The sequence below is a fragment of the Strigops habroptila genome, chromosome 5, assembly GCF_004027225.2.
Source record: "Strigops habroptila isolate Jane chromosome 5, bStrHab1.2.pri, whole genome shotgun sequence".
In the NCBI taxonomy this organism is placed as follows: Eukaryota; Metazoa; Chordata; class Aves; order Psittaciformes; family Psittacidae; genus Strigops; species Strigops habroptila.
This window is the reverse complement of record NC_044281.2, coordinates 67,216,121-67,228,373: the sequence shown is the minus strand read 5'-3', so window position 1 is coordinate 67,228,373 and position 12,253 is coordinate 67,216,121. Positions and strand designations below refer to the sequence as shown.

General features: G+C 47.7%; 1 protein-coding gene across 1 annotated transcript in view; it reads right to left on the bottom strand.

The window, feature by feature from the left end:
- The window catches only part of HPSE2 (heparanase 2 (inactive)), a 111,083-nt gene that overhangs the window by 89,169 nt on the left and 9,661 nt on the right, over positions 1–12,253 (bottom strand). The window contains exon 3 of the mRNA XM_030488425.1: positions 8,464–8,625. Coding sequence (XP_030344285.1) covers positions 8,464–8,625 — 162 coding nt within the window. The remainder of the gene's footprint in view (positions 1–8,463; positions 8,626–12,253) is intronic.

Below are 12,253 nucleotides of genomic sequence, written 5' to 3'. Positions count from 1 at the left end.
TGAAATTCAGTAGTATAAAGTGCAGGTATTAAAACCTCTGTGTAACGTAAGAGTGGAAGGAGCCCAGACACTGGCACACTGGGGGTCTGCTTTAGGCTACAAAATCAGGGAGATCAGAAGCACAGGCTTATTGGGAGCATCTGAAACACAGAATCCGCTGGTAATTAGGGACCTTTAACTGCCCACATATTTGCTGGGAAAGGAAGACATCAGACACAGCCTTGCATCAAGTTCCTGGAATGCATCAAGAAAAAAAGTTGCGAAAGAAGACAGGAATAAAACTAGGAAGGAGGTTTCTCAAAGTTTTACTCCCGTCAGTGGAGAAAAACCAGGAAAAACCATGAAGGGAGAAAGCACCGTGGGCAAGGGAGACTCGAAAGAGTGTATTTGTTGGGAATAGAAGGGAAAACAGTAGAGTGAAAACAGTGCTCTAAGGACTGAGGCTTCAGTAAACTCAGAGGGCTGGCAAGTGAGATTTCATGCAGAATGAAAAGGGAGTTCAGGAAAGATGGTGTTTTGTAAACACGCAGCAAGATAAGGGAAGATAACTGTGGAGGTACGACAAGGGTAAATCACAGGCTCCTCCATGGCTTGCAGTACACAGAGGAGAAATGGAAACTCCATCAGGTTGATGTGGATGAAGACAAAGGAGCAGCACCAGGAGAGAGGGACAGAGAGAAAGAGACAAGTGTTCAACAGAAACTGCTCTCAGCAGGGATCACTGGCGGTAAAGAGCAGACATTTGATAACTTCATCAGCGGGAAAAGGCAGACCAAAGAGTTCATCACCTCCTGAGCAGGGAGAAAAGGTTAATAGATTGGTTTATGCCACTCAACATGCCACAAGCCCTTCCAAAGCTGTAAGCGCATGTCAGCCCTCCCCCCTTCCACCGAAATCTGTTTTCTGTTAGGTTTATGTGTTTTCTTTATTCTCTACACAGTACCCAGAACTGGCTGGCTCTGGTAATGACATTACATATTATAATGTACATATAATTGCTAATTTTAAGATACACAATTTGTAAAATATCTTGTCTTGTGAAGCTAGTTAAATCAGACAGTAAATTGAATTCAATAAATACTGAACACATCCTAAGAAGCCACGTTCCCCACAGCTACAAAAGCAATAACCAAATCAGATAATGAGAAAGCCAAAGTGTTGCTTAACAGACTAGAGAGTGTCACCTGAAAAAGAGATTCACCTTCGTGACCTCTCTCACACACACACACACACACACACGCTGTCAGCAGACAACGAGTTGTAAAACTACTAATTAGGGTAAGAGAAGGCAGGGGATCCCCAGGGTTTGGCTCACAGCTGTCTCAGGAAGCAAAGAGGTATAAACTGGGACACAGTCCCACAATAGCCAACAACTTGCAGAGTTAAAGCTAAAAAGTTCTATGCTTTTTCTTGGTTCAGACGTGAGGAAAAAAGTTAACTAAGACCACAAAGTTAATGCAATTAAAAGCAGCAGAGTAGAGGTGTAAGGTATAGTAGCACATGAGCAGAATGAAGATTACTGAAGTTTGATGCTTTCAAATGGGCTGAGGTCCGTCAGCAACTATCCCTAGGAATTTCTGGAAGACAAATGAGGTTCCAAAATACCTGATAAAGGCAAATATAGCAGCTATATTCAACAGGTTGAAAAATCATGGAAATTGCAGGCCAGTCAACATGACTTCAATTCCTGGAAAAAATTTTGAAACAAATCATCCAACAATCCATCTGCAAGGAAAGGCTGGAAGCAATAGCCCTGCCATGTGAAGGCAACCTGCCTTCTCTTTGACAGAGAAAAAGGGTCTCATACATGAGACACGGTCAACAGATGTTCTATACCTTTGCTTTCACAAGGCTCTACCTCCAGTTTCATATAAGGTTTTAATTAGAAAATTAGGAAAATATAGTGTAGATGAAATTCCATATGGGGAATACATAGCTGGTTGGGAAAAGGCACACAAAAGTGCAGGCATGAACAAGCAATACTGTACAAAAAAACCCATGATTATACAGAGGTATAGAGACAGGCATGTCACATACAAGGTACATGAAATAACCCTGCTGCTCTTCTCAGTCAAAAAGGGCCTCAGCTACAATACTGGGCTCGTTTCAAGGCAACGTGCTTCAAAAACAGCCCAGACCAAGTGGAGAGAGCCCAAGGGACCCCAACAAAACACAGAACCACGAACGATTTTAAAAAGGGCTGAAAGGGACCTCAAGAGGCAGAATCAACCACGCATGTGTCATTCAACTTGAAAATAACATGGCCATGAGGAAAGAAAAAATGAAAGGCAGTTGTTCAGTGAGGAGAACAAAAGTCTTCGGGGAAACATGATAACAAGCCTCAAATATGTAAAAGATTTCTGCAAAGAGGAAAGGAGTGCTGTAAGCTGCTCTCCATGTCCATGGGGAGAGGACATGCCATAATGGGCTTAAATTGAAGCAAGAGATTTTAAAAACACCAACTCCATAATGATATAGATAATTATGCCCTAGAGCGGGTTGCTTAGGGAGGGTACATCACTCCCATCACTCCAGGAAGCTTAAGAACAAGGATAAAGCTGCATCATTTGAATCAGTTAACAACAATGCTCCCACAACCCAGGCAATGCCAATACCTGGCTGCTGAGCCCCCACAACCTGCTGGCTTTACACAGACATGCCCAGGAACACAATATATTGCAGCTATGCACCAAACGCCCTCAGAACACTGTGTGGTAAAAACAATATGCACTTTGCTTGAGAATGAGCTCATGTAAACAACTGATAACGGCACAAAAACGCTCAGTTACAAGAGACTGTTTTCCACAGTTTATTTTTCCCAGCACCGTCCTCCTCAGTTCTGATCCTGAGGTCTCACAAGACACCTGCAAGCCATCTTCATTAACCATGGGCTCAGTACAGATACTGTTCTAATTACATATGAAAATTATCCTGGTCCCTTCCGAGTGTTTCACCACAATTCTTTCCCTACCTTCTTTTTCTCCATAGGAGCTAATGACATTATTCTCTTCCCCTTCCTGACATAACTTCTCCACCAGTCCCTCTGTTGTGCTAATCGAAGAGACAAACCCAGGGAAGACATTTTCACTGTGTATTTAGCTTTGAATGCTGCTTTTTCTTCTTCAGCCCTGACAAATGGTTTGAGCCCCCCAAAGTCAGTTTTTCCAACTGTATCAGCTGGTCAAATAAAAGATATAGCCTCTCCTTATACACCTTTCCCCAAGCAGAGACCAGGTACAACTGATTTGTCACAGAAAAGGCTAGAAGATGCCCTCTTGAGGTCCTTTTCAGATCTATTTTTTACAAGGCTGTGGATAACATGTACAACGTAAGGGGCTACGATGGACAGAAGGGCAGACAGCCTGTTCCAAAAGCCACTCACAGGCCTGTTACACAGCCCCAGAGAGCACTCTCCTTGAAGGAAAGCTGGAGAGCAAGCACGGTGCAGACCACCCCAGAGCAGCACCCAGTAAAACAGCTATGATACTTATCACTGCTGTGCAGACCACAGGATGTTTAGGCTGCTGATCCCAAACAAGCTGCCAAAAAGGCAAGGCGGCTGCACTTACCTCTGCAACAACCCTCCCAGGTCCCATCTCACAAGGTCCTCCCCCCTCCAGCCCCATGGAATTGGCTGTAACTGGGGATAAAACTATCTCTGCGTAAAACTCCAGCAAAACCAAGCAGAGCAGCCTTTCTATCTACCAGCACAACACCCAAAGCACACCAGTCCCATGCCCTGCTCTCTGCACATATCCCATTGTGAGGGCGGCACTGAGTCAGAGTCCCCCCCAGACCCAGTGTCCCACTGGACAGGTCCCAGGCCCCATGGACATGTCCTGCTCTAGGACCACCATCTCCCAGAGCCACGGCATTCAGCAGGAATCACAAAACCACTGGGGGAGGTTCACAAGTGCAGGAAACACAAATGTCGCAGATGCTTGACCTGAGCTGTGTGATTCCCTGCCAAGGAACAAGCACAACTGAGGCTTCCACTGTGTTTGGGAAGAGAAGAAAAACTTATTTCTGTGGGGCAGCATCTCGCTTGCAAGCCTATCATGCAGATACAACTGCTCTCATCCCTGCTCTGTGCCACCCCATGCATGGCTGCTCTAGAATAGCCACACGCACTGCTCCTTTATACCCTACTTTGCTCCACTTATCCCACCATTGTGCATTCCCACTTGGGAAGAGCTGGTTTGCTTGTCACCACCACCTCACACACCCATACCACTTACCCTGGATGGAGAGGGTCTCTGCCTGGTTGCTAACATCTCCAGGAGTAGACTTTTCCAAGGAAAGCCTCACACAGAGCTCACAGCTGCTGGTATGGCAAAGTTTAAGTTATCTAATGACCTTAACAGAGGTTGTGAGATGTCAGTGTAAAACACCTGATTGCAGTGTTGGACGCAGACAGTGAAATGCACTCTTCAGCAGCTCTCAGCTCTGTTCCTTGCAGGTCCCACCTGATTTTAATTCCCCAAATTCTCCTGCATTGCATCTGGAAGAGACCCCCTGCTAACACCCTCAGCATGGTGGGATCACAGAGGATCAACTGGGAGCATTATGTACTCTGTGGGGAAGGTCTCCTCCCTTAACCACTGCCTTTAGAGGCTGTGTTTCACGATGTGACAGGATGGAGGGCTCCCATCACATGCCCTGCAGTTGCCTCACCAGCTTTTCAGTGCAGATGTTGTGTGGTAGAACAGGCTGGAGAGCTGTCATCACTAGTCTCTTGATGCAGTGAAGTAATCCTGCATTGTAGCTTCAGGCAGAAGGTAGAGCAGAAAGAAGGGATGTTTCTCCACTGTTCAGAATAAGAAGTGGGGCACTATTCTGTTTCCTCAGGATGGGAACTCCTACAGGGAAATTTATGGTTCATACTTGTATCTTGGGAGCTCAGTTACACTTAACACTTCATGTAAATACAGGGAGGGGAGAGTTTTTTCACATATGTCTATTGACCAATTCCCCCTTCCATTTGCCTTAACAGGCTTTAGTTAATAACAGCGCAGAAACCTGCATATATCCTGTCTCTTGAAGTACAAATGCACTACATTAACCCAGCCCAAACTGGCACCACAGATGGGGGGATTCTGATTAAATCTACCAAAGCTCTGCCCACTGCTGCCCCACTCCTCACAAGCTCACTCCCTAAAACCTGTGTGCACGCTATGTCTCCACTGCCCTGGGCATTTCCTCGCGCCTCACCTGCCCAGCACTGTGCATTCATATCCCAGCTCCAGGGCTCCAAAATCACCTTCCTGTCACCTGGACTTTCCTCCTGAGGGCTACAAAAGAGGGCAGCCTGCTGTGATGATTGCAACTTTTACTCCAGCTTACACAAGCCATAAATGAATCACTGCTTGCTCTACCCAACTCGTCTGGGAAGGAGCAAAGAAGTGTTTCTAGCGAAAGATTTCTCCTCCTCCTTCTCTATCCTACTACAGGCTGAGCTGAGAGCCCCAGTTCCCAGTGGAGAGCAGGAAATGCTATGCACACTATCCCTGCTCTACTACAGGCTCACTAGAGAGCATTAGAGATGCTGATCTGTGAAATGAGATACCTATCTCTGAGCACCAAGGGAGAAACAGCAAAGATTAATAAGCCTCAAAACATTATACAGCATTTAAATAGCACTGTCACAGATCAAAGACTATCACTCATCTCAGTGAGACAGGCTTGGTAAGCCTAGAAAGATCACGTACAGAAAGCAAATGCAAGATGCAAGAGAAAGCCTGCAGACAGGAGCCGAGGAAAGCTCATACTTGCCTAGAGAAACCAAAGTAGCCTAAGCCAGAGTCTAACATGTGTTCTGGGAGGAACGAGAGCCAGAAAGACTGCCTGGTTTCACTCAGTCTCAGTTGTGTCTTAGCACAAAAAACCACATTTCATTTTAAGACACCCTCTTACCTTGGAGGTACCTGCTGCTGGGAGCAGCTTAAATCCCAGTGCAAAACCACAACCCTGCCTGATCGCTGAGATAAGGAGCACACTGGGACCCATGTGCAACTGGTGAATAGATTTGAGAAAGCCGCCAATTTAAATTGGTGTCACAGGGATTACAGGATCACTCTTAAGAGCTGTCATTCTTAAATCCATGAGGATCCTGCATGGAAGTTTGATGGCAGTATCACTTGCCCACATTCGGAGGCAATGTGGGAGGCCTGATCTATTGTCTTTCAAGTTGTTCATATAGCTATGACATCTGGGAGGAGGAGGAAGAGAAGGGTCTTTTTAACCAAATCACTACAGTGGTAGTGGTGGTAACATGGGAATAAACATGTCTCACAGTGGTATCTCTACTCCCAAGCACTTCTAGAGTAGCTATTCCATCATAAAGTACCTTTACTGTCAGGTGACTTTGGGCAAGGAACTCCATTTGCAGTTCTTTGGTACAATTAAAGTGCTGCAGGAACCAGCAGAAGGAGATGCTCCTCTTACACAGAGGTGTGCGGTTGAACATTCATTGCTCCAGTGTAGGTTGGACACCAAGCGCTGAGGGTCATCCACAGTACATGCACTGCATGAGGCCAAGTGATTCCTGGATACAGACCTCCAGGAGGAAACCCTGTTCTCAGGGATCCCTTGGATTGTCCATCCCTGCAAACTGAGTCTTTCACTGTCCCTCCCTAAACCATGTCTGGATCCTTGCTCCTGCATCTAGCCTTGTGAGCTGGGGACTCCCTGCAGCACTACACAAAAGGACTGTGCAGAACAAAAAGAAGTCCTCAAGCAAACTCTGCCTGATTGAATTTTGAAGGTAAGGAATGCCCTTCTGCAGCAGATGTACAACCCCCTCTGCCCACCCCAAACACCAGATCCATCACGGAGAAGGGAAATATTTACACAAGTTAGTAGAGTTCCAGTTAAATATTATGCTTAGCTGTCTAGAGTCCATGTTCTCAGACTATGTCTATGAAATAAAAGATTAAACTTCATAACAATTATGAAGTTGCTCTGCTCACATTCAAAGGGAGTTAAAGGACATTAAAATAGTTCTTTCGGTAATATTCCAGTGAAATTGCTCTCTCCCCGCTGGAGAGTTAGAGCTAAAACCTTCTGAACTATCCTGTAAACACACTTGGAAAGGCTAAGAGCTGAGCTGATAACCAGGTAGCACCTCTGCTCTGCAGGTTCTGTAAAATATGTGAGCAATGCCAGAGAGCTTTTGAAGCCGTGAGGGAAGGAGGATAGGGGAGAGCAGCTTCTCTTCTCGAGGGAAGTTTGTTTAGTGGAAAGTAAGCAAGTTGTCAGGGGAAAAGCTGACAATGTTGATTCCAGCAGTTGTACTGGGAATAAACAGCCAAGTGGATTACGTTACAGAGAATGAGAAACGGCTCTGAGGATCCCATTTAAATGCTGGGCCTTCAGGAATTATGTGATTCAGCCACACTCATGGCCCTGATGCCCACCATCCCCCTGGGCTGAGACCATTGCTAGCCCTGGTACTGCCATCCCACCTCTGTGGTGTGCCCGAGAGGTCCAGCACAGATGGTGCCCCCAGGAGAGCCAGAGCTCACTGCTGCACTGATGAGGATGCAGACCCATGCTGGCTTCAGGACACTGAATTAGGGATGACAGCAGAGCTGGGGGGAGGTTGCACAGGACTCGCTTGCCTCTCCCAGTCCAGCAGCAGCGGAGGGCTTGCCATCTCTTCCCCAGTCAGAGCATGGGGCCCTCCCTCCCATAAAAGTCAGATGCCTCCCTGCCTTTCACAGGAAAGGGACCCAGCAAGAGGAGAAGGGGATCTTGTTTGATTTATTAGTCTCTTCCTCCTTCCCATCGTCTGTGGCTCATCCAGCTGTAGTGATAAGGCGAACAGCTATGAAAGGACACTGCTGGCTGCTGGGATCCCATCCTTCTGCCCACTCACTGCCTGAAGACATCAGTCCTTTACAACCACCATTAAATGTGTATCCAAAATGTGGCAGTCTCCTCCATCCTTTGAGATTCTGTTCCCTGGATAATACAAACAGTTGCCAGAAAAAGAGTATCCTCTCATCTCTGTCTGGGCCATTATCCCTTTATATTTGCTCTTTAATATTTACTGGGTTCACACAAAGTGCATGCTCTGGAAAGAAAAAAAAAATCAGCTGCAGCTTAAAGGACTCCAAATTTAGTAATTGCTGCAGCCCCATCGACGTGAACAGTTAGCAGGGAGATTTCTCCAGCACTTCACGTGCCGTGGTATTCTGCTTAGGTCAGACCGTAGAAAACATTCTGTCCAGGGGCACCAAATCTGGAGTGTCTGTGTGGGTGCCAGCCGCAGAGGCCTTATGAGTCCACGACAAGACCCTGCAGGTCCTTTCCCTCCCAGCACCCAGTAATCTTAGTAGGAAACAGAGGCAGTCAGAGAGATGCTGCTTCATACAGTGGTGAAGCACCCAAGGGTTTTGACACACCTATGAGTTAGAAGAACTAGCCCAGCTCCCAGCTCCAGAGCTGGTCTTGCAGCCTTACCTGTTAATGTGAGGTTGCTGTATGTGTTTGAAAACTGCTCCTTTAACAAAACCAAGTGCATCTGAGCTGCCTTTTCCCTCTGTAGCTCCAACATTATGTCAGGATGCTGGGCGATCTTACAGCCTTTCTGCTTATCCAGGGCAATGTCGCTGCGAACAATGTCTACAGCAAAAGGGAAAGAAAAAAGGGAGATGGCCAAACCTCAGCTTTCATTTTCACCAGACGCTTGGATCAGCACCAGCCAATATGACAGCCACACTCAGCACGAGCAACCAAAAAAAGGGGTCCAAAACCTCTGGATCCACCTGTTCAATGAACCTCCTCTGCTCATGTCTCCTTTTCTCCCACAGAAAGCTCAAGTCATTGACTTCAATATGCTCACGTAACCTACTGCCCCTTCCATCCTTCACCTGTCTAGCAGTTATCTCTTACAATGATGACTCCTCCCTTGCTGGAAAGTGCAAAAGTCTCCCAACATTTATATTACAACCCTGTTACTGGTGTGTTTGACACTAAATAATGAGAAAAGACCAAATCCCATTCTGGTGACCCCTGGCTTCCATTTACCCTTGCCTGTCAAAGAGGTGATGAAGAAGCTTTATTCTCACCTTGTTTATCCTCCCTGCAGATATCACAGCTAGAGTTATGTCAGCAGGACTTTTGACTCTGAAAGGGTGTCTGTATCCTTCTAACTCCTAACATTCAATTCACAAGACAGGAGGATTATTTAACAGTTGCTTTCTCTTCATAGCTGCATTTCATAAGTCACATTGTGAAATAAGAATATGAGATTCCCTCCCCTAGAACTACTCATCTGCTGGAGAAATGGAATGATGGGAGTAGCAGGGCAGACAAGAATTGATAAGATATATTCAGTCTAAACAGGAGAGGGGTGGTGCAAACTAGTCCTTTCAAGGTCCCTTTCTGAGTTTAATAAGCTCTGTAACATGCTCAGATCCACAAGCACCATATGCTGTCTCTAACTCTTACAAAACCTTAGGCAGCCAGCACTGATAAGGAAGGGTGGAAGTTGGAGTTCATCCACCACATTGCATGAGGTCACCCTCTGCATCATGAGGTTGCTCTTTGCTTGGTTTATTTCCCATCTAGTGAGAAGTTTCTAAAGGAGCTTATTGTCAGAACAGTCACGTCTTGCTCCACATACACCCTCCAGCCCCACTATTGTCATGCACATCAAGGAACAACATAGTTATTTCCAATAGTCAGGCTCCTTTCTTTCAAGGTGTCAAACCTCAGGTTCAGCAAACCTAGGTTCAAAGCTCTGCTGTGTCTTGGACTGGCAGGGGACACCCTCCAAACGGGGAGTGGAGGGCTGGAAGCCACATCATCTTCCTGCCTCCGAGCCTCATCCTAGAGCCACTATACTTGTCCTGTCCAGGCTGTGCTCTGTCTCTTCACTGCATAGCTTGGGATTAATGCAGCTTCTCTAAAGCCTGCCTAAAAAAAACTGCTCAGAATAGTAATGTCATTAAAGCACCCATGGTGTGTAGTTTGGGACACAAGTTCTCTCTGACACCCACAGCTAGCACGCTCAGGAGTGGAGAGAGGGCAGCATCCCAGTAGCATGAAAATATGGCCCAATATTTCCACATCCAGCACAGGGGCTTCAATGGGGAAGGACAAGATGAAGCAAGAGGAAGGGATAACGTTCCTTTGCAGATAATGAGCACATACACACCCAGCCACGTGATTTTGGTGCACAATGTCTTACGCAGACACTGAGTAAGATTTGGGCTTACCCAAACTCTGTCCAACTAACGAATGATACAATCTTGAACCCCTGTTATATGAAATATTTGGAGAACTGAAGACTGAGAAACACAACCTTATCACTCTCCCAGAAAAGAACCTTATCACACCAGAAAAGCTATTGTTACAGCTACTGGTGTCACCTGGAGCTCATGAATGGTCATTCACCTGCCTGGTGATGGATTTCCTTTTCTACAAAACTGAATGCAAGTTGTACACCCTCCCACCCCCAATGCAAAATGGAGCAAAACACATGAAGGAGGCCCTGAAGGAGAAGACTGGGAGGCAGAGAGGTTTGAAACTAGATGATCAATACACTGTCTCAATACACTGCCTCAATACACTGCTAGAAAGGAGTCCAGGCTGGGTCAAACCAAGTTTGTTTCTTAAAAGGGATGGAAGGCTACTAAAACCCAAACCAGGGCCAATGTGAAGGAATCACTGGCCTGGGAGCAGGGTCTCTGCCCTCCCCTCTGGAGAGTGCAAGGGGACATGGCAGTGGGTCCTGTGCAACACCCCTACCTCCATCTTCAGGGACCACAGGTCACAACAAACACACGGGTGGGATGGCCCTGTGTGCCCTGTCAGCAGCATCCGGGAACAAAAGGCAGGCCAGGGAACCAGGTCCAGGGTCAGGAGCAGAAGCAGTATTTGGAGTCCTGTCCTCAGGTGATGGAGCTGCTGTGACAGGGATTAGCACAAGGAAGTCAAGTCGCATTCAGAGAAATCCCTGGGAAAGTCTGGAGAAGGCATGCAGGACACAGAAAGTGGGTGCACTCTCTGGCAGTCATCTTCATGGGGTCCTCAGAGAGCTGCCACTGCAGACATTCAGGAAGCAGAAGCAACTCATGCAAGGTCCTGACTTCTCAGACTGATGAAGGACCCAAGAAACTTGCCCAAAATCTAAAAATTGAGGCAGACTCCGCATTCATTACAGCATAACAGTGGGAAGATGTCTGGGATATGGATCTCCCCAAAGAACTTGGTGCCTGCTCATCCAAATCCTACCTGGCTCTAGCCAGTGCAGGGAAGGAGGCAAGGGCGCCTCTGCACCACTTGTCTGAGCCAGCAGCACCAAGGGAATAGGGGTGGCAGGCCACAGCTTCTGGAGGCTCAGGAAAATCTCAACAAGAGAAATGCGGGGGAAAGTGCCAGCAAGGAGCCTGCAGCCCTCAAATCTTGGAAGGATGAGACAGAAAAAGAGACTGACACAAGGAGTGCAAGGAGGAGGGTACCCAGGAGGCACTGGACAGGAGGAGCTTCAAACTTAAACAGGAGATTTAGGTTAGATTTCAGGAGGAAGTTCTTTACTGTGAGAGTGGTGAGGCACTGGAACTGGTTGCCCAAAGAAGTGGTAAATGCTCCATCCCTGGCAGTGTTCAAGGTCAGGTTGGACAGAGCCTTGGGCAACATGGTCTAGTGGAAGGTGTCCCTGCCCGTGGCAGGGGGCGTTGGAACTAGATGAACTTAAGGTCCTTTCCAACCCAAACCATTCCATGTCAGGGCAGCCTCCTGAGCAGGAGCTCCAGGAGAAAGACACTCACAGCCTTCCTGAACATCAGTAAGAAATAGATAAATAAATAAATAAGAGAAAATAGAAATAAACTACCCAGCAAAACACGAAACCAAGCATCAAGCAGCTCTTGCCAGGAGTGCGGAAGAAGAACTCCACATGTGAGAGCCCCAGAGGATGCCACATGGTTTCCCAAGCCGGCAGACTACGAGCTCTGCCCCGAGAGGGCCCGGGCCGTGCCGGGTCAGTACCCTGGCCAGCTCAGCCTCCCGCCGCGGCGGCACTGCCGCGGACCCCCGGTGGCGCGGCGCTCCGGGGCGGCCCGGCGGCGGCACGGGTCCCGGGTCCGCCAGCCGCCGTGCGGTATGGCGGGAGCACACCCGTGTGGCGGTCAGGTGAGCTGCGGCTGACGGCGGCACCGGCGCACCGACGGGAAATCCCGCCTTGGGACCGGCCAGGGTTCCCCCCGCCGCCGCCTCCCACCCGCCGAGGTGCCGGGCTCCTGCA